The sequence below is a fragment of the Polyodon spathula genome, chromosome 48 (genome assembly GCF_017654505.1).
Source record: "Polyodon spathula isolate WHYD16114869_AA chromosome 48, ASM1765450v1, whole genome shotgun sequence".
NCBI lineage: Eukaryota > Metazoa > Chordata > Actinopteri > Acipenseriformes > Polyodontidae > Polyodon > Polyodon spathula.
Window position 1 is genome coordinate 1225806 of NC_054581.1, and position 27849 is coordinate 1253654.

Below are 27849 nucleotides of genomic sequence, written 5' to 3' on the forward strand. Positions count from 1 at the left end.
ATTTCAGAAAAGGTTTCTGCACTATACGTGAAAAACATTGAGATACTTTCAGACAAAACGTGTGTCAGATCTATAAACCCGTGTTTATGCTACTATATATTTTCCATATTACAAGGCATCTTAAGTTCCATGACAAGATACCGGAAAATGAGTTGACGTTTTGATTGTAATTGTGTGTGTTTGATCATTTCTTTGTACAGTCGCCCGCATGATTTCCTGTTACACTCACGTGAAACTGTTGACAGCATTCAACTACAGAGCTCCATGATACAGTTTCTGAAAGAGCAGCGGTGAGGTTTTTGAGGAATGCAGCAAGATTATTACAAAGGCCTTGTGAACGAACAGGGGATTTAACTCTTTCAACGCCGCTCAGTACTGTGAACCAAAGACCTCCGGGGAACTAAGAACCAGTAATAGCATCAAAACGACTGCCATGCTTTCTTTCTTAACAATTTTACTGTACAGTAAGTGTCGTTAAATCTATTGTTATTGTGTAGCCTCACAGCAGACCGCCTGCACTTTGCAATGATGTCGTGGCTTGAGTGGTTTATTATTGTAATGTGTACCGTTAGTGGCGAAACTGCGTGACCATGAATTATTTAGCAGAGAATGAAAGAGCTTGTGGAACCACAGGGCAAAAAGTTGAGTCTTGAAGTGGAGTCTCCCATTCAAAGCTCTTAATTCGATTGAAAAGACAGGACTGGTCTTTGGTAGAAGGAAAAATTGTGCAGTCAAACTCGCATTGCTTTTGTGTTTAAATACAAGAGCGCAAGCATTGTTGAAGGAGACTCTTCTTCACACAGAGAGTGGTGAGGGGATGGAATGGGTTACCTAGTCATGTTGTTGAAGGAGACTCTTCTTCACACAGAGAGTGGTGAGGGGGTGGAATGGGTTACCTAGTCATGTTGTTGAAGGAGACTCTTCTTCACACAGAGAGTGGTGAGGGGATGGAATGGGTTACCTAGTCATGTTGCTGAAGGAGACTCTTCTTCACACAGAGAGTGGTGAGGGGATGGAATGGGTTACCTAGTCATGTTGCTGAAGGAGACTCTTCTTCACACAGAGAGTGGTGAGGGGATGGAATGGGTTACCTAGTCATGTTGTTGAAGGAGACTCTTCTTCACACAGAGAGTGGTGAGGGGATGGAATGGGTTACCTAGTCATGTTGTTGAAGGAGACTCTTCTTCACACAGAGAGTGGTGAGGGGATGGAATGGGTTACCTAGTCATGTTGTTGAAGGAGACTCTTCTTCACACAGAGAGTGGTGAGGGGGTGGAATGGGTTCCCTAGTCATGTTGTTGAAGGAGACTCTTCTTCACACAGAGAGTGGTGAGGGGGTGGAATGGGTTACCTAGTCATGTTGTTGAAGGAGACTCTTCTTCACACAGAGAGTGGTGAGGGGATGGAATGGGTTCTCTAGTCAGGTTGTTGAAGGAGACTCTTCTTCACACAGAGAGTGGTAAGGGGATGGAATGGGTTACCTAGTCGTGTTGATGATGCGGAATCACTGGCATTCTTTTAGTTGTGAGATCAATCTCCTTTCAGGAGCCATGCTTAAAATGTTACTGATGTGTAATGCAGTAGAGTTCAGTTCACATTACATAGAGATTGAAATGGATTGCTGTGTTTTAATTGTGTCTCTAAATGTGGGCGTTGTCAGGTAGCTGACCGGAATGGAAGGTTAGATACACTTGTTTTCTGTTGAGGTGTCTCTGTTTGGGTTAACCACATTTTGCTGTTCAATAGAGAGAGGGGAAACCAGACAGGTCTTCTGTGCTTCAACTTCTTTTGATTTTTTGAAAAAGAAAAACAAGCGTTTCCGTTCACACATTCAAGACTGTATCAAGAACAAAATGAAACCCCAAAAGAGCAAATGCACATCATAAGCTTAAACCTGCATCATTGGTCCCTCTTGAAAATCCATGGCATTGATTCTAACTGAAACGCACAAAAAGTAGCCCCTCTTTAAAAGAATGCGTACAAAGACTTTAGCATCAATCTTCTCTCTTGTCAGCACTAGTAACATTCTCACTGGTCCCCTTTGCAGCAGTCCTTGGATCATTTATTTATCTTTTAACAGAACTAGACCCTTACAAGGGTACAGAAGGACCTTGCCCCCATGTGTTGCTACAACTGTTTACGTAAGGTGTGTGTTTTGTTTAATTTTTTTTTGTTTGTTTGTTTTTTTACACTGTGACCACTTTTTGAAACTTTTTAAATTGCATTCCCTGCTTCAAGATGGATCCCCATGTAACCGCATGGACGTCTCAGAACTACATTTTCCATCATCCTCCTGCTCACATATGTAACTGAGAGGGATTTACCAGTGACATGGAGGGTGATGGGAAATGTAGTCCTGAGCAGTCCATGCGGGTACAGGGAAGCCATCTTGAGGCAGGGAATGCAATTTAAAAGTTTAAAAAAGTGGTCACAATGTAAAAAAAAAAATAAAAAATTAAACGAAACACACACCTTATGTAAACAGTTGTTGCAACACTTGGGGGCACGTAACACAATACAAACGGTCCTTATGTATCTTTTAAATAAGCACTAATCAAAATTGGAACATCTTTACCTCTTACTGGAACTAGAGTACAACAGCCCTACCTTTAACAAAGAGTTTAGCCAGTATTTCTGCAGTTTCATCAAGCTTTTCCCATGGTTATGCTGTGCATTTATCACAGTTTGCTATGTTTTTAATATACTATGTCATGCCTCATAGGTCTTTACAGTTCTTCCCTGTGTCTTACCATGATTTTGCTGTGCTTTGTTACACTTTGCTGTGCTTTTACTAGGAGAAACGTTTATAAAGGGAGTTTCCAGCTAAGGGAGTGCTAGCCAAGGCTTAAAAATGCATTTCTGTTCCCTTTTATTAGGGCACATTCACTCCAGTGGGATTGTATTATTTACCCATGATTGAATGGGTTACCTAGTCATGTTGTTGAAGGAGACTCTTCTTCACACAGAGAATGGTGAGGGGATGGGATGGGTTCCCTAATCATGCTGTTGAAGGAGACTCTTCTTCACACAAAGAGTGGTGAGGGGATGGAATGGGTTACCTAGTCATGTTGTTGAAGGAGACTCTTCTTCACACAGAGAGTGGTGAGGGGATGGAATGGGTTACCTAGTCATGTTGTTGAAGGAGACTCTTCTTCACACAGAGAGTGGTGAGGGGATGGAATGGGTTACCTAGTCATGTTGTTGAAGGAGACTCTTCTTCACACAGAGAGTGGTGAGGGGGTGGAATGGGTTCCCTAGTCATGTTGCTGAAGGAGACTCTTCTTCACACAGAGAGTGGTGAGGGGATGGAATGGGTTCCCTAGTCATGTTGTTGAAGGAGACTCTTCTTCACACAGAGAGTGGTGAGGGGATGGAATGGGTTCCCTAGTCATGTTGTTGAAGGAGACTCTTCTTCACACAGAGGGTGGTGAGGGGATGGAATGGGTTCCCTAGTCATGTTGTTGAAGGAGACTCTTCTTCACACAGAGAGTGGTGAGGGGATGGAATGGGTTCCCTAGTCATGTTGTTGAAGGAGACTCTTCTTCACACAGAGAGTGGTGAGGGGATGGAATGGGTTACCTAGTCATGTTGCTGAAGGAGACTCTTCTTCACACAGAGAGTGGTGAGGGGATGGAATGGGTTCCCTAGTCATGTTGTTGAAGGAGACTCTTCTTCACACAGAGAGTGGTGAGGGGATGGAATGGGTTACCTAGTCATGTTGTTGAAGGAGACTCTTCTTCACACAGAGAGTGGTGAGGGGATGGAATGGGTTACCTAGTCATGTTGTTGAAGGAGACTCTTCTTCACACAGAGAGTGGTGAGGGGATGGAATGGGTTACCTAGTCATGCTGTTGAAGGAGACTCTTCTTCACACAGAGAGTGGTGAGGGGATGGAATGGGTTACCTAGTCATGTTGTTGAAGGAGACTCTTCTTCACACAGAGAGTGGTGAGGGGATGGAATGGGTTCCCTAGTCATGCTGTTGATGCTGAATCACTGGGATCCTTTAAGACCCGACTTGACAAAGTTCTGAGATCAGTCAGCTACTAGGTACGGGACAAGCATTAATGGGTCTAACCACTTTGTGGCTTGGTTTTAGGAGACAAGGTTTCAGGACGCTGCGCAGCACACCAGGGGAGACTCGGAGGTTTGATACAGCAAACCTCAAACTGTCTCCTGGAACCAGATTTTAAGCCACTGCTCCTGAAAAAGTGGCCTTGTGTTCCCTCTGCTTAATGGCCTCCTCTCATTCAGAAAATATTCTTATTTTCTTAACTACACTTGTGACTTTTTCTTAGTTATAGTTCAAATAAAACTGTTTTGGGTAGAAAGTAAAATAGCACTTGAGTTTCACTGCAGTCATTCTGTGGCAGGCTGTGCTGTGTGTGGAAGGAGAGTCTTGGTGATGTTAGTTCATCTCGTTGCACTTTAGCGAACCCCTACTGGTGAGACAGAATGTTCCCAGGCTGAGTCCTCAGTTTCTCATATTCCCGCTAGTCTCTGTGCTCCTAACTGTCTTATTCTCTCCTCTCCCAGTCTGCTCCCCAGTCAGCTCTTTCAATATCAATTCCCAGCTCCCGCCTCTCACTGGGGAATCTTCCTCACAGTTTGGACACAAGGTTCTCCAGTTCGGCTCTGGAGACAGAAAGAGGTGAGTTCTTTAATTCTGGGTCCATTTGTTTTGCTGTCTGTTAAATGTTAATTTGTCTAAGGCTTGAAGTTTTCGTGGGTTTTATTTTTTGATCACATGATGTCCCTTTCAACTTATTATTCAGCAGGTTTCATTCCATTTTATGAAGGAAAATTAATGAATTCTGTAGGGCGATGCACAACTTGTGGCCACATCTGTAGAAGGGTCAGGGTCTTGCTGAAAATATCTTTCAAGGACAGAATGAGAAACGAAAACAAGATTTGGACATCAACTGGCAGGAATGATTTGTGCAGCATGTTTGGGTTTCTCGTGAAACCTGTCAGCAGGAAAACGTGTTCAAGGGAATCTGAGAGTATCTTTCTAGTTTAGTTTAGTCACAGCTGGGCTTTGTGCAGAAGCAGGTATGTGGAGAGTGATTCAGAGAAATGATTTCATTTCTGAACTCTGAACAGAAGTCCAGTAGACCTATCCTTACAATACAGTAGACGTCAGAGTTCAAATTCAAGACACCAGTAAAAATTATAAACGGATAAGCCCTTCAGCTGAGTTGTTTATCTCTCTGGGTGTATTTTTGGAGTAAGTAACTTTACTGTAACGTCAAGTTTAGACCCCATGACTGCCTTCAAAATATCGTCTGACAGATCATTTCCTGTTTGGCTCGTGCGAACCACTGAATTTAAGGTGTTTTTTATAATAAGGCTCCTGTGTGACTTTCACTTTCTGACAAGTGCAAAATTTCAGAAGTACCTTTTTAAGAAGTGAGACCAAATGTTACCATATAATTTTCTCACAATTAACACCTTATGAGTCTCAAAGAGGTTGACAATTGCACAGGCTAGGGAGACTGAACTGCTCCCTCACCCCTTAAGAGAAAGGGGGCTCCCTCCAGTCCAGGGCAGGCCTGAAGCACGGAGACCGAACTGAATTTCTTAGGAAATGACAGGCAATTGTAAAAGCAGAAATGATGTTGCAACAGTTTGAAACAGTTTGAGCAAGACAGGAAATCTCTTAACTGGCCCAAAAGAATGAAATAAAATTCCAGATAGAGCAGGGGATTCACCACAACAACACATCGAAATACAATACTCGTTTGATAGCAGCCAGCGCTGCTACATACAAGTTTCAATTACGATTCTGAATCATCTGTTTAAAGTCCATGGTGCTAACAAAATACCTAACATCTATATGAAAACACACACACAATATGGTAAAGGTGAATTTTTCAATGGTCATTTATTTGAAGCTCTTATTTATCGATCGCGCCTTGCAGATACTTTGTTGCTGTGTTTCTGATCGGCTTTGTAAAATTGTAACATCCCAAAGTCATGGGAACTGTGGTTTTTAGTTGCTTCTGTAGTATTTTTCTATGAGAGTTCTGTTTGTTTTACCCTGTCGCGCATTGTTGTCCCACAAGGAATGAAGACCTTTATAATGAATGGGAACTGTTTCGTTAGCTGCAGTTACTAGAAGATACTGTGATATTTTCAAGTTCTTTAAACCTTCCATTCATAATTCATAATGCTATCATTTTAAGGTTTAAAAATAGTTTTAAGACATTGAGAGAGTCAAAGCATTTTCTTTACATGGCCAGTTCAAGACCCCTCCTATCATTGTTTTCCCCTCTCTGCAGGATTATTGTCAGCGCCCCTCTAAAAGACAATGGGACTGGGGGACTGTACAGCTGTCAGTACCCCAGCCAGGACTGTGCAGCCATCGACCTGCAGGGTAGGAGAATAAACCATGTGGAATGGAAGGCCACTATGTAATCCAAGTTGTGCTCATATACATTTTAAAGCTGTAATTATATAGAGATTATAAAGACTACCTGATGAAAGCCCTGATGCGTGGAGTGCAGTTCTAGCATAGTCTGAATCCTGTTCCAGTGGATGAGTTATGAACCGGAGAGTTCATAACTGCACTACAGCGACCCCTACTGGTCAGTAGCTTGTCATAGTTCAGTGGAAAGAGGCGCTCGACAGTAAAGCAACAGTCTCCCCTGTAGAGGGCAGTGTCTGAACTCTGAGGATAATACTGGTGTTCTCTTTGGAGCAGGGCAACCTGGGATATCTCTGGGGCTCTTCATGGCAACCGATACCCACAATGCAGATCATCTAGTGGTGAGTATTGAACCAGGGGAAACACATGGAAATGGGTTACAATACAGTGCACTGCACTGCACTGCAATACATATCCACTGAAATATTGAAAACAGTGAATCAGCCCTTATGCAAGAAAATATAGTACAGTTTACTGCCTAACTGCGACCAAACCAAATTGGATCATTCTTGATTATATTACACAATGTGTTGTCTTGCAGCAAAACCCCAACTGGGGACAATATGAAGGTCCGTACAAAAAATCAGGACACCACTTGAGTTGGTCACAAGAGGACACATTGTGGGCTGCTACTGCACAGTGAGATGGCCTTATCCCAGAAGCGATTGCACCTAATCGATAATCCCCATGCAGCACACTTCCATTCGCTATGTGGAGTTGCGAAAGAAACACAGCAAGCATGTTTTCTTTTATTTTAAAAAGTGATAATCTGCCACTAGGTGAAAGAAATGTGTTAGTCATGTGGACAATGACATGGTCTCCACTTCCTCTATCGACCGGCATGGTTTCTTGTAAGGCATGGGAAGTGAGAACCAACCTATTGTAACACCAGAGATTGTGATTGTCAGTGGAAATGCGTGCTTGCTACAATATGTGTTTCTTTTAAAACTGCACCTTTGAGAGCGAAGTAGTGAGTGGGATTTCTTTTTCATAACCAGTCTGAGGAAGCTGGCTCTTCTGCTGTGATGTGATTTGAAGCCACGTGGGTCTGTGGCTTGTGTCTTAAAGAGGGACTGACTATTTATTTGGGGGTCCTGTTTTTCAAATAAATAGTCTGTATTGATTTTTACAGGACCTCTGTGTCCAGCACAGCGATGCTGGATTGGACAGGTTTTACTTTATAGATCTTATATCTGGTTTGTGGTCCTTCTACTAAAACTACAGTCAAGAAGCATTGATTTTATTTCCCCTTTTTGTATAGTGACTTTAAACCAGGAACAGAAGAGGAAATATTAACTGAGCTTCCTTGACTGTCTTTCTCGTTTTCAATCATTCAGAGACACTTGGCTGGATAAACAGCCGCCCCTTATAAAGCTGTGTTGAAATCTCTGATTTTCACTAAAGTACAGAATATGAAAAAAAAACTTCCAGTAAATCTTCTATAATATGTATCAGGATCACTCTGTAGCGCTCACATTTCCCTATCTGAAAACGGCATTCATTATGCAAACATTATGCGTGTTTTCAAAATGATTTAGACTGCATACAGAACTGGGCAGGAATGTGGCAAATTAAATTCAATGTAAAAAAAAAAAATGCTTGCTCCTTTTTCATGGTTATTTTTCAGGGATTTGCAAAATTCTTGCAATAAATGTGACCTTTTAGAGTGTGCATTTAACTGAAACGTCATTAACCCTATTAATAGTGTACAGGGTCTTTGCTATTCAATGAGATCCATTTCAGTGTATTCTTTGCTTCTGATCAGAGATTTCCAAGCTGAGGAAAATGAAACGGGCGTCAATCATTGACGCTTTCCTATTGGCTTTGGATATCTCCGCCCCACTCTGTCGCAGCCAATTAGAAACGACTCCAAAACTGAAAGCAGTGAAACCTGTGGCATAATTAACAAAGTGTTCTAATGCAGAACCCCGGTCACGTCCCATAAAAAGAGAGGGATTTATTGTGAGCGCCTGATAATTAAACACTGAAAAGACCTGCTGAGCGGGTGCATTTTGTCCATCTGATTCTTGATTTTGTCTCTAAGGCTTGTGGTCCCAGGTTGTCTCACTACTGCGACCGGAATAGTTTTCTCAACGGACTCTGCTTCCTGCTCAATGAAAGCTTCAATGTCTTGGAGACCCTAAAGCCAGCTTTTCAAGGTACCAGTGCACTGCGCAGGCTGGAGGGCCCTCCCTCTAAATAAACAGAAAAACACAGTTCAAACTTATTCAAAACCCCACCCGGCATCACCTTTTCTCGAACACTTGGCTCAAATTCAAAATTGAAATCCAATTCATTCGATCAAACGACAGAATGACCGCAGTGTTCCAAACTGCGTTGCTAAGGAGATTTGAGGAAATGAAGTCCTCATTCCTGGAATCACTACAGGACTCAAACTGTTACATTTAAACAGTATTTCAATTGCATTTTCAGTTCTAATCCAACACAAAAAAAAAAAAACTACCATTTAGTTCAATAAGAATAGAAGTTAATGGTTAGTTCAGTTCCTCAAGCTTATGGTTTTAGGCTTTAGTTGAGCTGGTTGCACCATTACAAAAACATTATTGCATTAAGTGTAGAAACCTGGTCTGATTCCAGTGAGCTGTGAGGGTGTATGGGATATATTAAGTGCAAGTTGAGGTAGCTTCACACACAAAGTGGGCTGAGAACCGCTGAATAATGTTAGGTTAACATGTTGAATTACACACAGCTCTGTGGTTTACTATACACTTAACAAGAAGTTAATTCTCAATTCTGGTTGATGCCAAACTTTTGTCCAGAGTGCATGTAATTGACCAATCAGCATCAATTTATAGGAAGGTATAAGTAGGGGCGTGTATGTAAAGGCGTGTCAGTTCTGCCACTTTGAAAGTGTCTTCTGCTGCTCGGCATTGAAATGTTAGTAGAAATCAACTCTTTAATTGAAAGCCAGGTTGCTTTTGTATTATACACGATACAATAGACAGCTTACAAGATCTCTTCAGCCTGGGAAAAAGAAGGGACAGAGAGACTTGATTGAAGTTAATAAAACCGAGTGGTCTAGATAACACAAGACTCAAATTTAGCAACAATTGGGTTGAGACGGAGGGTTTGCATGGCAAAAGGTTTTTAAACCAGAGTAATACCTGCATGCAATAGCCCATCTAAGATGCTAGGAACATCTAAGAACAGTTCGATTGTGTCCTGTTGATTTTCGATCCCCCTGGTTGGGTCCCGTGCTGAGCTGGGGCGGGCAGCACCTGTGAGATGCGTAACCTGTTGCTGCCTCTTTCAGAATGCACTGACTCTGGTCTTGACGTGGTAATCCTGTTTGACGATTCTGTGAGCATCACTTCCAAGGACTTTCAGACTATGAAGACATTTATCAAAAACACCATTCGAATGTTCACCGACCCCAAAGCGCAGGTGAGGCTGCATGGAGTTTGCTTCCCTTCTTTTACAGCGCCTTTGAAAGCAAACATCTTCTGGGTGAGTGAGGGGCTCCCCTGGTAAAGGCACAACCACGTGGTGTGCAGGGGGGGGAGTCACACAGTCAGGGGAGTGCAGGGGTCCCCGAGGGGCTCCCCTGGTAAAGGCACGGCTGCGTGGTGTGCAGGGGGGAGTCACACAGTCAGGGGAGTGCAGGGGTCCCCGAGGGTCTCCCCTGGTAAAGGCACGGCCGCGTGGTGTGCAGGGGGGAGTTGCACAGTCAGGGGAGTGCAGGGGTCCCCGAGGGTCTCCCCTGGTACAGACACGGCCGCGTGGTGTGCAGGGGGGAGTCACACAGTCAGGGGAGTGCAGGGGTCCCCGAGGGTCTCCCCTGGTAAAGGCACGGCCGCGTGGTGTGCAGGGGGGAGTTGCACAGTCAGGGGAGTGCAGGGGTCCCCGAGGGTCTCCCCTGGTACAGACACGGCCGCGTGGTGTGCAGGGGGGAGTTGCACAGTCAGGGGAGTGCAGGGGTCCCCGAGGGTCTCCCCTGGTACAGGCACGGCCGCGTGGTGCAGCAGGGGGGAGTCACACAGTCAGGGGAGCGCAGGGGTCCCCGAGGGTCTCCCCTGGTAAAGGCACGGCCGCGTGGTGTGCAGGGGGGAGTTGCACAGTCAGGGGAGTGCAGGGGTCCCCGAGGGTCTCCCCTGGTACAGACACGGCCGCGTGGTGTGCAGGGGGGAGTTGCACAGTCAGGGGAGTGCAGGGGTCCCCGAGGGGCTCCCCTGGTACAGACACGGCCGCGTGGTGCTTATTGTATTGAGTGTAGAGCTGGGACTGTGAAAGCTCATTAATGACAGTATGGATGTGTTTGCGTTGTTTCTGCAGGTTGCCGCGGCTCAGTTCTCCACTGTGACCCGCCCTGTGTTCCAGTTTGAGAACTACCGGTACAACCCAGACCCAGAATTCCTGATGAGACACGTCCAGCAGACAAGGGGAAACACGCACACACCCAGCGCAATCAAATACGTGCTGTGAGACACCTTCTTAACAGCTGCCCACTTTTCACAGATTTCATGACTTTCTGTGAAATGTACCCATTGCTCTGTAACATGCAGTTCCCTGCGAAGATTCACATTTTGAAATAGTGTAAATACACATTTTCTGTGATCACTTAAAAATTAAACAGAGCGAGCGTTTGCCTGATCGAGGCTCTGGCTGTTCCACTGCATCCAGGAACCTGGCAGTAGGTTTAGTTTCCTTCCTTCCTTCCGGTAAAGGACTGAATGCACACTGCGTAGAGCCGCACCTTTTTTTTAAAAAATGTCTTCGACCAAAAAGACACCAGCTGCATCAAAGACGGGAAATATTTCTGTTAAAAATCGCTCTGTCCAGTACAAGAAGGGGTCAGCGCTATTCTTTCTACTTTTTTTCTCTTTTCTAATTTATTGTGTTTAATGTCTTCAAATACAGCCCTAACTATCTGGCTTACAGAATTTAAAGAAAATTTGAAGTTCTCCCGGTGACTCTTCATGCGCCCCACTACCCCGTGCAAGCCGCAAGAGTTGTGTGCAACTATTCTGCAACAATAGAGTCTTGTGCAACTATTCTGCAACAATAGAGTCTTGTGCAACTATTCTGCAACAATCATGGGAAAGTAGAAGGAGCTTAATAATAAAGAAAGTATGTTAATAGCAATCTCCTGCCACGACTGGAAATTCTAAATTAGAGCTACCAGCATGAGGAAAATGACAATTAAGTGTTTAACCACAGCTGCTGCCAGGATGAAAGTGTGGCATACAGATGTACAGACAGACTGACTCGCTCAGGGTCACACACACAGTGAGTCAACGGCTGAGCTGGGGTTTGAACCTCCCGGTAACAAAGCCCCTTTCTCTAACCACTGGGTTGTTGTCTTTGTGTTTTTAGTGACGAAATGTTCACAGAGGCGAAAGGAATGCGTCGGGAATCTAAGAAGCTTCTCATAGTGATCACTGACGGACTGTCTAACGACAAACTGACTTTCCAGGATGTGATTCCGCTGGCAGAGAAGCGCGGGATCATCAGATACGCCATTGGGGTAAGAGTAACCATGCCCGCTCTGTTGAGCCACAATTAAAGAGCCATTCCCTTTTTAAAGTGTTTTAAGTTGTTAGGTATTAATTAGATTTAATAAAAATGTGTTAATTAAACAACACAAAACCAAGCGCTAATCTACACAGAGTCCCAACCAGTATCTGACAGCGTGATTTAATATGAGACGGAACCTCTGATTAAACTGATTCCCGCTTACAGCACAGCAAGATCAGTCAGAGCGATTCGCTCTTAAAGTCTCAGGAAACGTCAGCTGTATGAGACAATATGATTCAATGCAGAAGGTCATTGCCATTGGAACTCAGTTGTCTGGATGAGGGCCTATGAGAGAAAGGCAGCTTTTCTTTTTGGGAAATTAACGCATTTTTTTAAAAAGCTTGTTTGGACTTTTTTTTTTCTCCCCAACAAAAAAAACATTTAGTATGTTCTCTCGTCCACCCCCCCCCCCCCCCCTCTCTCTCTCTCTCTCTCTCATCCACCCTCTCTCTCTCTCTCTCTCTCCACCCTCTCCTTCTCTCTCTCTCTCTCTCTCACTCTCTCTCATCCACCCTCTCCTTCTCTCTCTCTCTCCCTCTCTCATCCACCTCCTCACTCTCAGGTTGGCAACGACTTCAAGACCTCTTTAAAAGAGTTACAGACCATAGCGTCGGATGGTAACATCTTTAAGGCTGACAGTTTTGACGCCCTCAGCTCTATCCAGGAACAACTCAAGGAAAGACTATTCGCCATTGAAGGTAAAGAAATGGCCGAATGTAAAAAACGAGTCTTCTTGATTGGTAATGGCCATATCATATTGCTATGTATAATAAAGACATGCACATAAATTTATTTAACTGTATTTGATGGCTTTGAGAAAAGTCTTTAAGATTCAATGCATGGATCAGCCAGTGTCTTTACATTACTAAGTCTAGCACCATCTAGTGCACAGCAGTGTATTGCCAGCAAAAAAAAACTTGATCATAATAATCTTTATTTTTATATAGCGCCTTTTATAGTGCAGCACCATCACAAAGCGCTTTACAAGATACGAGGCTAGGGTGTGTGAGCTATGCATCAGCTGCAGGGTCGCTTACAACAACATCTCACCCCAAAGACGCAGCATAAGGAGGTTCCAGATGACTTGTTCAGGGTCACAGTGAGTCGGTGGCTGAGCAGGGATTTGAACCAGGGACTTCCTTGTTACAAGTGTGTTTCTCTAACCACCGGACCACATAATCGCCACTAGAGGGTGCTGTTTCTATATAGAGTCAAATATAGAGCTATGTCGGGCAACTGGAACAAGAGCAGCTCCTGTATTCGGGTTTGAAATCACGCAGGCAGTGCTTGAGAAATCGCAATCGCTCGGAATGACTGTAGACATCAGTGAGGATTTTTCATCTGAAGTGTTTATGAAAGAAGTCCCTGTAGCTGCTTGGTGGCTATTGGCTGCACAGCGCATCTAATTGCTTTGCATTCTCTCTGCAGGGACCAACAAGAGATCCAACTTCAGCTCTTTCCAGATGGAGCTTTCCCAGGGTGGATTCAGCGCAGCTTTCACAGAGGTAAACCTGCACACCTGGGAATGGGTTTTAAATACGCAGGTGCATTTTCACAGAGAACAGCATGTACCCAAGTGATTACACGGCACATGAAGATTGGGTGGGGATGGCAGAGTTGAAAGGTTACATGGTCACATAGTTTGATTGGAATGAGGGTCTGTTTAGCGCCTGGCAGGTTCTCCAGACAAGCTCAAAGCAACTTCAGAGTAAAGGCAGATTTAGAGAACGATTATAATAGCAAAACTCTGAATGATTACACACCTCAAAGTAATAGCTGCGGAATTCATAATTAAAATACAATTTACTCGCTGCGAACGAGAGCAGGCGGTTCAGCCCATCAGCGCTGGCCCGTTTCAGGGCAGTTGATTGATCTCAGAACTTTGTCAAGTCGGGTCTCAAAGGATCCCAGTGGTTCAACATCAACAACATGACTAGGTAACCCATTCCATCCCCTCACCACTCTCTGTGTGAAGAAGAGTCTCCTTCAACAACATGACTAGGGAACCCATTCCATCCCCTCACCACTCTCTGTGTGAAGAAGATTCTCCTTCAACAACATGACTAGGTAACCCATTCCATCCCCTCACCACTCTCTGTGTGAAGACGATTCTCCTTCAACAACATGACTAGGTAACCCATTCCATCCCCTCACCACTCTCTGTGTGAAGAAGAGTCTCCTTCAGCAACATGACTAGGGAACCCATTCCATCCCCTCACCACTCTCTGTGTGAAGAAGAGTCTCCTTCAACAACATGACTAGGTAACCCATTCCACCCCCTCACCACTCTCTGTGTGAAGAAGAGTCTCCTTCAACAACATGACTAGGTAACCCATTCCATCCCCTCACCACTCTCTGTGTGAAGAAGAGTCTCCTTCAACAACATGACTAGGGAACCCATTCCACCCCCTCACCACTCTCTGTGTGAAGAAGAGTCTCCTTCAACAACATGACTAGGGAACCCATTCCATCCCCTCACCACTCTCTGTGTGAAGAAGAGTCTCCTTCAGCAACATGACTAGGTAACCCATTCCATCCCCTCACCACTCTGTGTGAAGAAGAGTCTCCTTCAGCAACATGACTAGGTAACCCATTCCATCCCCTCACCACTCTGTGTGAAGAAGAGTCTCCTTCCCTTTGTCATAAAGTCTTCACTGAATTCCCAACTGGTTTCTGTGCTGTGCTTCAAGTATTGGTCAAGGTTTGTCAAATCCTGTTAAGTTTTTAAAGACTTATTTTACGTCCCCTATAATGTGTTCTAGGACTAAGTAGATTCAGTTCCCTTATCTTTTCCCTTATCTACTGGTGTGTGTGTTTCAGGGGGCGCTGTTACTGGGAGCTGTGGGATCCTTTGACTGGTCTGGAGGAGTGGTGGAGGTACGGGACGGGCACAGCACTTTTATAAACGCCTCCTCTCGGGACCCGGACATGAAGACTTCTTATCTAGGTAACTGGACCTCGACACAGTTACTGTGTTTGATGCACAAGGAGTCAAGCCTTCTGCAAGTCTGCTCTCTCTTGCTGTTTGTGTTTAGTTTAGGATGAACATCTTAATCCAAAGTGGAGGATCACTAGATCACTCTTCCTTCTGTAAAGCCACTGGCTGATCTAGCCTCTGTTATATGTTTCTATGGCAGGCATCTAGAGCTGAAGATCTGCTCCTTAGTACACACTTACAACAAATAATTGCAATGAGCCTTATAAAGCTTTCCTATAGGTGTGGTAAAGCATAGGGAAGCATTGTAAAGCACAGAGAGGTCTGGTAAAGCACAGGGAAGCATTGTAAAGCACAGAGAGGTCTGGTAAAGCATAGGGAAGCATTGTAAAGCACAGAGAGGTATGGTAAAGCATAGGGAAGCATTGTAAAGCACAGAGAGGTCTGGTAAAGCATAGGGAAGCATTGTAAAGCACAGAGAGGTATGGTAAAGCATAGGGAAGCATTGTAAAGCACAGAGAGGTCTGGTAAAGCATAGGGAAGCATTGTAAAGCACAGAGAGGTCTGGTAAAGCACAGGGAAGCATTGTAAAGCACAGAGAGGTGTGGTAACAAACCAGGGTAACCTATGGTATATCCAGAAATCATTTAGCACTTAATAATCAGTTACACAGGTCTGAAATTTGCAGTTTTGAAAAAAACACAGGTTATAAACAAAGATGCATTCTCATATTAAAACAGACGTCTGGTACCGCACGTCAGTTTTCAGTTTGCTTGCCTTGCTTTTTAGGAAGTCGGTTACTGCTTTACTTCTTTGGTCACCTCAGCAGCGTCTTCTGGGTTACTGGTGTTCCTATGTAGTGACTGGGTGTATATAGTGACTGGGTGTATATAGTGACTGGGTATATATAGTGACTGGGTGTGCATGCTCTATATAGTGACTGGGTGTATATAGTGACTGGGTGTGCATGCTCTATATAGTGACTGGGTGTATATAGTGACTGGGTGTATATAGTGACTGGGTGTGCATGCTCTATATAGTGACTGGGTGTATATAGTGACTGGGTGTGCATGCTCTATATAGTGACTGGGTGTATATAGTGACTGGGTGTATATAGTGACTGGGTGTGCATGCTGTATATAGTGACTGGGTGTATATAGTGACTGGGTGTGCATAGTGTATATAGTGACTGGGTGTATATAGTGGCTGGGTGTATATAGTGACTGGGTGTATATAGTGACTGGGTGTGCATGGTGTATATAGTGACTGGGTGTATATAGTGACTGGGTGTATATAGTGACTGGGTGTGCATGGTGTATATAGTGGCTGGGTGTATATAGTGACTGGGTGTGCATAGTGTATATAGTGGCTGGGTGTATATAGTGGCTGGGTGTATATAGTGACTGGGTGTATATAGTGACTGGGTGTGCATGCTGTATATAGTGACTGGGCGTATATAGTGAATGGGTGTGCATAGTGTATACAGTGACTGGGTGTATACAGTGACTAGGTGCATATAGTGACTGGGTGTGCATAGTGTATATAGTGACTGGGCGTATGGCGCTCTTCTGTTGCTGCTGTTCCTTTACCTGGGCTCTGCTGTCCTGCAGGATACTCCATGGCGGCTGGCCGGACGGGACAGGAGGTTCTATATTTTCTGGGGGCGCCCCGATACAGACACAAGGGCAAAGTGATCGTGTTCCAGAAGAGAGACTCAAACTGGGGCGAGACTCAGCACATCCAGGGCGAACAGGTACGGCTGCTTACTGTCAATTGGGTTTAAAACTCACAGCAAGACTGAGCTGCTGTTGCTGCTGCTGCTGCTTCTGGGCATAGGAGGAGCTAGCTAGGCACTCACCCATTCCCAGGTAAGGAAGGCATTCACTTCCCTGATGGTCCTGCTTCTTCCAGATCGGGTCTGCGTTCGGCTCGGAGCTCTGCTCAGTGGATGTCAATGCAGACGGACAGACAGACCTGCTGCTGATCGGAGCCCCTCTCTTCCACCAGGGGGGGATCGGGGGCAGGGTGACTGTGTGCGTGCTGGAGCCAGCGGTGAGTCTGCACTGCACGTCTGGTCATGTTCTGGTCAGGTCCGACTGCGCAGCTCGAAAGCATGGGCTGCGGCTGCAAACTACAGCACTAGTCAAAGTTTTGCATCCCCCCATAGAACTAATTTGGCTTGATAAAGTCCAATGCAACCTACTGAAAAAATGTTTTCCATATACTTAATGAAAAACTGTAGAAAATTGAAAAATTTTCAGCGGAACACTTTCTGTCCCTCTCTCCCTCGCCAGGGGAATGTCTCACTCTGTCCCTCTCTCCATGTCCAGGGAAATGTCTCCTGCAATTCCTCCCTCTACGGTTCTCCTGGGAATCTCTTGGGGAGTTTCGGAGCAGCGATCGCTCGTACTGCCGATCTCAACGGGGACAATCTGTCCGACATCGCCATCGGAGCCCCGCTGGAGAACAACTGGCACGGCAGCGTCTATATCTTCCTCGGAGAGAGGAGGGGGGTGCGATTGGAGTACAGCCAGGTGAGTGCTGTAGGGCTGCTAGCGAGGCTTTGGGGTACATCTGCCCATCTGGGTTCATCCCCTGGGAAGGGGAGATAGAGGAGGCAGTCGTACAGCAGACTGTAAATGAATCAAAACGCCTCAAGATGTTTCATTGATATCTTTTATATACCCGCCTGCATGAAACCCTCTGGGTGGGAGAATCTCAATTTCCGCTCAGCAATCAGCGATATAGAAACAATAGGCACTCGTGTGTCAATGTTAGACTGCTCTTACTCTGTCCTATCCTGTAAAATCCCTTATATTAGCATCAGACCTAGTACAAAAATCTAATATCTAAACTCATTTTCCTGACCTGTTTTCTCTCCTTAGAAACTCGAGGGAATGTCCTTCCATCCCAGCCTGCAGTTCTTCGGTCAGTCGGTCCACGCCGCCGGTGACATCACTGGGGACGGGATGACGGACATCGCGGTCGGAGCACGGGGGGCTGTCGTCATTCTGAGGTCCGAGGTCATTGTGTTTTGGGTTTTTCATAGAAACACTGATAAAGGCGCTAGCTGAAACGCTTGGTCTGCTTGACTCATGGTTTCATGGCTGGAATGCTGAGATGAAAGCTTGTGTGTTCTCTTGACAGGTCCCAGCCGGTAGTCAATGTCTCAGTGTCCATGACGTTCTCTCCAGCTGTTCTGCCTGAGCAGAGATTCCACTGCGCTGGGAGCCCTTCCAGCTACACTGATACTGCTGTCCTGGCCACAGTGTGTATCAATGTGGAGTCGCTCTATGCTGGATTTTTTGGTGAGTGAACTATAGACTGAACTGCTCCCTCCCTCACCCCCCCAAGAGAAAGGGTGCTCCCTCCAGTTCAGAGCAGGCTTGAGGCATGGAGACTGAACTGCTCCCTCCCTCACACCCCCAAGAGAAAGGGGGCTCCCTCCAGTCCAGAGCAGGCTTGAGGCATGGAGACTGCTCTCTCCCACAGCTCCAGTCCAAGGAAGGGTAGAAATAGAGTTTGTGTTTCCTTAGCAGGCTCTCTCAGTGTGAGTGTTAACATCTCTCTGGAGCTCGACCCAGGAAGAGCATCGAGTCGGCTGCTCTTCAGCAACACTGCGAGGGCCGTGTCTCAGAGCCTGTCTGTGAAGGACCGGGAGTGCGTGGTCCAGGAGATCAGAGTTCCGGTCAGTGTCCGTCTGTCTGTCTTTTGTAAAAGCAAAGCGATTGTCACCTTTCTGCATTTTGACTGTTTTAACAAACACACAAAATCATCTTTGCTATTGATAAGAATCACTCGGAAGGATTGGAAACATTGAACAGTGCTCTGGGTGTGTGTCTACGAGGCTGGTTCGACTCTCTCTGTGTGCTCTCCTCTCTCTCAGGAGTGTATTGAGGATTACTCTCCTGTGGAGGTTCGGGGGAGTTTCTCAATGAGCGGAGAGGAGATTGAGGGGACCCGAGGCCTGAGGCCAGTCTTGACCCCCGACTGCAACACAGAATTCACAGGGAAGGTGAGAGACGAAGATTTCTGACTTCATCTCTATTCAGCTGACTGGTCTGTATTAAAGGGGAGGACATTTTACTAGCGCTGGGATTCCCTTTAACATGTTTAAAGTCAGCAGAATTGTCAGTTTTAATTAAAACTTTTGGCCAGAGCTGTATTATTAAGTAGCTACCCGTGATAATAAGACCAGGTAAATTAATACAAAGCTGCCTAACAGCCTGTCAGAACCTACAACCCCATCCGCATTGTATGTGTAATTATTTGTCGTCCTAAGAGCCCTTGAAACGCATCACTGGACTCCCTTAGCAGAGTCGGGTCTAAGTGGTATTTAAATGGGTTTTATATCCAGACTTGCCTGGGAATTCAGGACCTCTCTTCAGTTCTAGTTGCCTGACATTGATGTATGTACTGTAGGTTTGTCAGCGCCATCTAGTGGCAATGCAGTGTATTGTCCAACCAAACAAAACATAACCCAAACTGTCACTCCAATAAGGCTGCTCTGGCATAAATTATCATATCTACGTATATGACTGTATCTTATTAAAGTACATGCAGCTAATGCATATTAATTTATTTTATAGATCTAAAACATGCAGTTTTGAGAGAAACACGTCATAGCAAACACGTAGTTTTTTTTTAATCTGGTATTACACAAGGTGAAAGAATGACATTGTCCCCGCCCCTTTCTCTGGCTTCTTTCCTGTGAACAACCAATCAGCTGCTTCCTCTGAGGCAAAATTAGCCCCAGACATCCTAACTTCAAATATTTTAAAAATTCCATATTTCAGACCTATAAATCTAATGATAGTGTAAAGCAGGTAGGATTAGGGAACGGTTTTGTTTGCTGCAGTATTAGGATATTGCACAGGTAGGATGGCGCAGGTGATCTGAAGTAATGGATGGCTGTGTGCTGTTTCAGATGCCGCTGGAGAAGATTTGTGGAGAGGATGACATCTGTGTTGCAGATCTGAGTGTCTCCTTTAACTTCTCGGGGTGAGTGAGAGGACTGTGCGAAGACAGGCTGTCTTACTGTGGTCTCCCTCCAGCAATGCTTTACAGATTACTGCACACAGTTAAATGATTGCTGAGAACATTTTGCTTTGTTCGTATTAGTGGATTGTCTTTAGGATTCTTAACCCTACACTTGCAGTTGTGATTTAGTTTAGCTTAATTTTTTGTTTGTCGTTCCTAATGTATATCATGTTTTCTCTTCCCTCTCCTCTCCCATCTCCCTCTTCTCTCTCCATCCTTACTATCTCCCTCTTTACCTCTCCCCGCTCCCTCTTTTTTGTCCTCTTTGTCCTCTCCCTTCTACTCTCACCTTTCTCCCCTGTCTCTTCTCTCTCCCTGCCTCTCTCTGCCCTGGCCCCTCTCCCGGTCTCATTTCTCCTCTCCGCTCTACTCTCACCTTTCTCTCCCTGCCCCTGTCCTGGTCTCGTTTCTCTTTCAGCTCCCCATTCATTGTGGCGAGCTTGTCCTTTGTTCTGGACATCACAGTGAACCTGACCAATGCTGGAGAGGATTCAAACAGCAGCAAGGTGGTTCTGCTCTACCCCGCAGCGCTGTCCTTCACGAAAGCCATCGTGGTGCAGGTAACACCCACGCGGCCGCTCACATTTAGCTACTGAAACCCTCTCTCTGAGCACCTCTGTTATCTAATCTTGTTAATCTGTCTTGTGTGCTGTTCAGCCCCGAATCTCTGGTATTTACACAACAGTGCCTTACTCTAAATGTCTACAGGTAAAGAGATTGAATTACTGTATAGTATTTTATAAGGTTTCTTGCTTGGAAGCTTCATATAAACAATGCCACTGTTGTAATTCGATTGAAATATGTGATTAACCTTGGATAAAGAGAGATTTTACTGCAGCTACTGACAGCTAGTCCCATGCTTGTGTCACAAGTGTAAGCACACTGCTGTTCGACTGGCTCTGCTCAGACCAGCTCCTCACCCCAATGTCTCTGTTGCAGTCCACATGGAGGGTGCGTCTGGCCTGCACTGCAGTCAAGATCCTGGGGGAGGTGCTGGAGAGGACCTCCTGTGAGGTCAGCACCCCTATCCTGAAGGGGGGAGCCACTGTGAGTAAACACGGAGTCCGAGTCATGTTTGAGTAGTGACTGAATAGTGATTGTGCTGCAGTGTTTGAGTTGATTGTGATTGAGTAGTGATTGAGTAGTGATTGAGAAATGACTGAGGAGTGATTGAGTAGCGGTCGAGGATTGATTGTGATTGAGTAGTGATTGAGTAGTGGTTGTTCCAGACCTAATCGGGGTGTTTCCATTCACCGCCATGCTGTTAACAGAGCCCTGTGTTCTAGGTGCTGTTGCTCGCCTCCTTTGCAGTGTCCAGACCTGATGATCTGAATGACAGCCTGGAGATCAACGTGACAGCCATGAGGTGAGTTTGTCAAGCAGGCAAGCAGCCGGAGCCTGTATCAGTGTTATTGAAACTCAACTGAGTCGAGCAGACCAGCATTTGGGCTCTAGTGCTTCATCAGTGTTACTGAAACTAAACTGAGTCAAGCAGACCAGCGTTTGGGCTCTAGTGCCTTCATCAGTGTTACTGAAACTAAACTGAGTCAAGCAGAGCAGCGTTTGGGCTCTAGTGCCTTCATCAGTGTTACTGAAACTAAACTGAGTCAAGCAGAGCAGCGTTTGGGCTCTAGTGCCTTCATCAGTGTTACTGAAACTAAACTGAGTCAAGCAGAGCAGCGTTTGGGCTCTAGTGCCTTCATCAGTGTTACTGAAACTAAACTGAGTCAAGCAGACCAGCGTTTGGGCTCTAGTGCCTTCATCAGTGTTATTGAAACTAAACTGAGTCAAGCAGACCAGCGTTTGGGCTCTAGTGCCTTCATCAGTGTTACTGAAACTAAACTGAGTCAAGCAGAGCAGCGTTTGGGCTCTAGTGCCTTCATCAGTGTTACTGAAACTAAACTGAGTCAAGCAGAGCAGCGTTTGGGCTCTAGTGCCTTCATCAGTGTTACTGAAACTAAACTGAGTCAAGCAGAGCAGCGTTTGGGCTCCTTCATCAGTGTTACTGAAACTAAACTGAGTCAAGCAGACCAGCGTTTGGGCTCTAGTGCCTTCATCAGTGTTACTGAAACTAAACTGAGTCAAGCAGAGCAGCGTTTGGGCTCTAGTGCCTTCATCAGCGTTACTGAAACTAAACCGAGTCAAGCAGAGCAGCGTTTGGGCTCTAGTGCCTTCATCAGTGTTACTGAAACTAAACTGAGTCAAGCAGAGCAGCGTTTGGGCTCTAGTGCCTTCATCAGTGTTATTGAAACTAAACTGAGTCAAGCAGAGCAGCGTTTGGGCTCTAGTGCCTTCATCAGCGTTATTGAAACTAAACTGAGTCAAGCAGAGCAGCGTTTGGGCTCTAGTGCCTTCATCAGCGTTACTGAAACTAAACTGAGTCAAGCAGAGCAGCGTTTGGGCTCTAGTGCCTTCATCAGCGTTACTGAAACTAAACCGAGTCAAGCAGAGCAGCGTTTGGGCTCTAGTGCCTTCATCAGTGTTACTGAAACTAAACCGAGTCAAGCAGAGCAGCAGGGTAAAACTGCAAAACTTTTATAAGTGGCTGTATTGTATGGGGCAAGGTTTATATCAAAGGATGTCAAATAAATAAACATTTCCCTTTTTTCAGCAAAAATGAAAACTTAACTTTAGAAGATAACTTTGCAAGACATTCGATTCCTGTACTACAGCCAGTTAATGTCATTGTGAGGGGGTAAGTGATATTATTATTATTATTATTATTATTATTATTATTATTAAGAATAATTGTTGTACTTTAACTGAAGATTATAGTTTTCATATTAAATTATGTTAATTAGTGATTGTAGCTAACTAAATTCCATAATTCCTACCTGTTTTGCACTTTCATTAGATCTCAAACGTGCAGTTTTGAAAGACACGTTAAAGCAATTGTGTATTTTCATTTAAAACCAGACGTCTTGTTCTGCACTAAGTTCTCAGTTTGTATGCCTTATTCCCAGGAATTCGATCACACTTGCACACCTAGGCCATGTTACTGGTGGATAGCATGTCAGTTAATAAAGTAAGCAGCTGATTGGTTATTGAGAGGAAAGAGCCCTGATGCGACGTGTTTTTAGTTTTTTCAATAGGGTTTCTTTCAGTATCAGGTGAATGTTCTTTAGTGTTATGCTGAGATTTTCAAATACAGACTGCCGAATTATGATAAGGTGGCATTTATAAAATGATCAGATATCTTGCTCAAAAGATTAGTTCGTTTTATCTTGTGCTTTTCCCTCCAGGGCAGAGTCAACGCAGTACCTGAACTTCACACAAAGCCTCCAGGGGAGCAAACATGTGACGCATTCCTATGAGGTACAGTCTCAGAACCATCCCAGCTCCTCAAACCTAGAGTCGAGGGGCTGGGAGGGAAGGAGGCAGCGTGGCTCTAGTGGAGCTGAGGAGGGACTGGGAGGGAGGGAGGCAGCGTGGCTCTAGTGGAGCTGAGGAGAGACTGGGAGGGAGGGAGGCTGTGTGGCTCTAGCGGAGCTGAGGAGGGACTGGGAGGGAGGGAAGCAGTGTGGCTCTAGTGGAGCTGAGGAGGGACTGGGAGGGAGGGAAGCAGTGTGGCTCTAGTGGAGCTGAGGAGGGACTGGGAGGGAGGGAAGCAGTGTGGCTCTAGTGGAGCTGAGGAGGGACTGGGAGGGAGGGAAGCAGTGTGGCTCTAGCGGAGCTGAGGAGGGACTGGGAGGGAGGGAAGCAGTGTGGCTCTAGTGGAGCTGAGGAGGGACTGGGAGGGAGGGAAGCAGTGTGGCTCTAGCGGAGCTGAGGAGGGACTGGGAGGGAGGGAAGCAGTGTGGCTCTAGCGGAGCTGAGCAGGGACTGGGAGGGAGGGAAGCAGTGTGGCTCTAGTGGAGCTGAGGAGGGACTGGGAGGGAGGGCAGTGTGGCTCTAGTGGTTAGCGCTGAGGAGGGACTTGGAAGGAGGGAGGCAGAGAGGCTGTAGATACTTTACTGAGAACGTTGTAGTTTAATTTCTCTTGTTTTTCTGTCAGGTGAAGAATCTGGCCAAGGCAGCTCCAGTGAACATCACTTTTATAGTTCCCCTGGAACTTGAACCCGGGTTCAAATGGAACGTCTCTATACCACAGGTAAACCAGCAAGATATCATGTTTTAAAATAAAAATCAATTTTTATGTTTTCTTTCATAACACGTTTCAGACCTACGTTATAAAATGGACGAGCCAGACAGATCAGGTGATGTTTATAATCTCACTGTTTCTCCCTCCCTTTCTCCCCAGGCCTGTGTTGATGAGGTCGAAGTAAAGGGGAACTCAAATCAAACTGATTATCAGCATGGGAGAATCTCTACAACAAAGGTAGGGTGGATGAGAATTCATAATGCTGGCATAGGAGTCAGATATAGGAGAATGGGCCCGCCAAGGGAGAGAGACCGCGGTGTTGTAATCCTCACTGAAGCATTGAAAAGGCAAACAGAACGGGTTCTGTAGACAAGAGTGTCGATCGAAGGCGGTTCTGATGAGGGGGTGTGACGCACTGAGGACGCTTACAGCACTGTGATCAATTCTGCACAGAAAGGACACTGTCGCCCTGGAGAGAGTCCAGCCAAGAGCAGCCAGACTAATCTCTGAGCTCACAGGAGAGAGGAATGAGGGAGGAACTCAATCTACTGAGCCAGGAACCAAGACAAATTAGGGAGGACTTGATTGAAGTCTTTAAAATCTTAAAAGGAGTTGACAAAGTTAACCCAAACCAATACTTTAAGCACAGCACAGAAACCAGGACCAGAGAACACAGTTGGAAATTAGGGGGAATAGACAGAGTGAAGGAGACTCTTCTTCACATAGAGAGTGGTGAGGAGGTGGAATGGGTTACCTAGTCATGTTGTTGAAGGAGACTCTTCTTCACATAGAGAGTGGTGAGGGGATGGAATGGGTTCCCTAGTCATGTTGTTGAAGGAGACTCTTCTTCACACAGAGAGTGGTGAGGGGATGGAATGGGTTACCTAGTCATGTTGTTGAAGGAGACTCTTCTTCACACAGAGAGTGGTGAGGGGATGGAATGGGTTACCTAGTCATGTTGCTGAAGGAGACTCTTCTTCACACAGAGAGTGGTGAGGGGATGGAATGGGTTACCTAGTCATGTTGTTGAAGGAGACTCTTCTTCACACAGAGAGTGGTGAGGGGATGGAATGGGTTATCTAGTCATGGTAAAACCTCTTCTTATTGGCTCTCTTATGCATTCTCTCTTTTTCTGATTGGACGATGGTCCAGGGCTGCCGTGGAACTCTCTGTCGCGTGATTCACTGCACCATCGATCAGCTGACCAAGGAGCAGCCAATCCGATTCACTCTCTCAGGGAATGTCACAAAGGACAAGGCGGTTAGTAATCGCCATGGAGATAGTTTGTAAACACCAGTTTGCCAAACAAGGATCTGTGCGATGGAAGGAACGATGAAAATACATATAAACTAGTTATAATGTCACTACATTTCTTTCAAAACTGTGTGTGTGTCTATATATATATTGTTAGCTACAATTATTACTGTTTTCCCATTTTTGATCAAGCAGTTTCAAGCTTACTCACTTCTCAGCAGAATTAAATTCACCAACATCAATCACATGACATCACAATGGGCGTGACATCACATTCCATGACATCACTCCCTGTCTCCCTCACAGCAGGGGCAAGTGAAGCTGCAGCTGGAGAGCTTGGGGTTCCTGTCGTACAATCAACAGAAATACACGCAGTACCCCGAAGGGAAGTACCACCAGGCACAGGTGCGTGTCCGTACCCCAAACCGGGACAGACCACTGCATTCGAGAGAGGGGTGAATACAGGGCCATAAAGACAGTCGATTCAGACCCTTTGAAACACTTTGGATGGCCAGTTTATCTACTTGCATTTAAGCTTCCCTGTATAAAAATTCACCAGAGTAAATCTGCACAGTATTTTAGCAGATTCTGCATTTCCCGTGGTTATACTGTGCATCTGCCATACCATAGTTTGCAGAACAGCTCTGCTCAAAAGTTGTGCATCACCCTCCAGAATGAACTCATTTTGCTTCATGAAGTCAGATGAAAGCTGTTGAATTCCACACCGCTTTGTATCGTTTTCCAGATACCCCACAGGATGTTAAATAAAAGATTACCTTACGTTCCTCATTTTTTTTAATCATGTCTCGGTCCTAAAATTCTAGCTGATGCAAAACTTTTGGCCACAGCTGTATCTCTCGGCGCTTCACGGTGCTTTACCATGCAGCTTTGCGTTTCTGTGTGTCAGGGTGTGCCCGGGTGTGTGTTGGGTGCCACTGACAGGGCTTGTCTGATCCCTGGCAGGTTGTGACAGAGCTGGAGGTTCTTGCTGACGTGAGCTACGTCCCAATCATTCTGGGAAGCATAATCGGGGGTCTCTTCATCCTGCTCTTGATCTTCGGGGTCCTCTACAAGGTCAGTCCTGTTAACCCACACCGTGTGTTCTGAGACAGACCCCCCCCCCCAAGCTTCAGGTTTCATATTTCTGTATGTTCCAGTTAGTTTCCTGTTTCATTGCAGCCATTGACTTCATGGCTTTCAAAGGTTTGGAAGAAACACACACTATAGCACACATATATTTTCATTTTAAACACATATCTGGTGCTGCGTCTGGTTTAACTGAACCTCTCCGTTTCTTTGCCTTTTTCTGTGGTAATCTGGTTGCACTTCCAATGTCTTTTGGCCTCAGCAATATCCTCTGGGTCTTATTGGCCCTAAGCATGTCCGTCAATAGGTGAAGCAGCTGATTGGTTATTGACAGGAAAGTCGCCACCTAGTGGTCATTCCGTGTAACTGTCTTTGAAACGTCTCCGTGTGATTTCAGCCTCATTAAACTTGCATAAAAGGTTTTGGTTTTTTTTTTTTTGGGTTTTTTTTTTTCAGATTGGATTTTTCAAGAGAGGCTCGTCAGAGTCACAAGAACAAGAAAGTTAAAACCACCTGCGCCCTGAAACCAATCCATAGAATTCAACCTCGCTCTCAGTATCAAACTGGGACACCTGTCTGTTGTACCTTACACTGCAGTACAAACTGTACACTTAGAAATCATATTTGCTGCGCCTTTAATGATTCAATCTGTTGCAATGATATATATGTGTGTGTGTGTGTGTGTGTGTGTGTGTGTGTGTGTGTGTGTGTGTGTGTGTTTCTGGTTCACCATTGTAATGTTCATCTCTCCTTGCTGAGAATGTTTATTGCAGTTAACCCTTGTGGTACTGGAGCAAATACTTTGGCTCAATCCCCCCCAAAAAACAAGATTACAGCGAGGAGAGGAAATGTATCTTTGTGTCCAGTCTTTAATTTGGCCCTGGAATAAATCAAAATTTAAAATCGAGCCTCACTGGCAATGCATGCCCCCTCCAGGCATATTACCATGTATTGCTGAAGACACACTGTATTTCTGAAGAAGAACGCTCCATGCTGGGTGCCACAAAGAGTAGCAAGCCAACAGATGAATGAGTCTGGAAGGAAGGAGGAATTATATTCTCACGTTAGTAGCTGAGTCTGAACCTGGATTACAATCAATTGCATTGCATACCCTTATTTTGTTAAACACACAGCAGAACCATGGGAGTTATAATTCTTATTGTTTCTGCATAAGCCAGCTGTTAATAAACTATGTTGAATTTGCACCTTTTCTGTGTTAGTTTTTATTTGGTAAAAGTCACACGCATTGTTCATAAAACAAACAAAACTGCATTGTGAATACAAAAGATCAAATCTACAGTGAAACAATTCTTACACAGTCCCAAAAGTGTACAAAAAAACCATACAAAATAGACTGCATGTCGACCGAATAGCCAGGATGACCCAAAAAGTCAAGAGATTGACTTATTTCCATGTGGGTCCCGTTAAAATGGAAGGAACTGAAACCTTGTAGTGATTAAATGACATGTCTAGGAATACCTGGTCATGCTTT

General features: G+C 45.2%; 1 protein-coding gene across 4 annotated transcripts; it reads left to right on the forward strand.

Annotated features, from left to right (window-relative positions):
- LOC121306532 (integrin alpha-X-like) lies at positions 1 to 27560 on the forward strand. 4 transcript variants are annotated; one of them, XM_041238293.1, is made up of 30 exons: positions 2 to 464; positions 4536 to 4650; positions 6281 to 6375; positions 6703 to 6767; positions 8471 to 8585; positions 9701 to 9831; positions 10720 to 10865; positions 11761 to 11911; positions 12524 to 12659; positions 13390 to 13466; positions 14782 to 14908; positions 16507 to 16649; positions 16808 to 16948; positions 17227 to 17430; positions 17782 to 17912; positions 18044 to 18204; positions 18433 to 18584; positions 18783 to 18911; positions 19824 to 19897; positions 20355 to 20496; positions 20876 to 20983; positions 21223 to 21302; positions 22548 to 22631; positions 23179 to 23251; positions 23931 to 24026; positions 24177 to 24254; positions 25170 to 25277; positions 25578 to 25676; positions 26235 to 26345; positions 26814 to 27560. In XM_041238293.1, exons 1-30 carry the CDS (start codon positions 434 to 436, stop codon positions 26862 to 26864), a joined length of 3354 nt encoding a protein of 1117 aa, XP_041094227.1. In that variant the 5' UTR covers positions 2 to 433; the 3' UTR covers positions 26865 to 27560. The 4 variants fall into 4 exon arrangements, with proteins under 4 accessions (XP_041094229.1, XP_041094227.1, XP_041094228.1 ...); XM_041238294.1 differs by having other exon boundaries at positions 18436 to 18584; XM_041238296.1 differs by lacking the exon at positions 4536 to 4650.
- Positions 27561 to 27849: the final 289 nt, after the last annotated feature.

What these genes read in the sequence shown, in the direction of transcription:
- LOC121306532 (XM_041238293.1), top strand. Translation starts at nt 434, where the DNA reads ATGCTTTCTTTCTTAACAATTTTACTGTACA. An exon ending in CCTAAAGCCAGCTTTTCAAG is followed by an intron (nt 8,586 to 9,700) that starts GTACCAGTGCAC and finishes TGCCTCTTTCAG; the next exon opens with AATGCACTGACTCTGGTCTT. An exon ending in TCACCGACCCCAAAGCGCAG is followed by an intron (nt 9,832 to 10,719) that starts GTGAGGCTGCAT and finishes TTGTTTCTGCAG; the next exon opens with GTTGCCGCGGCTCAGTTCTC.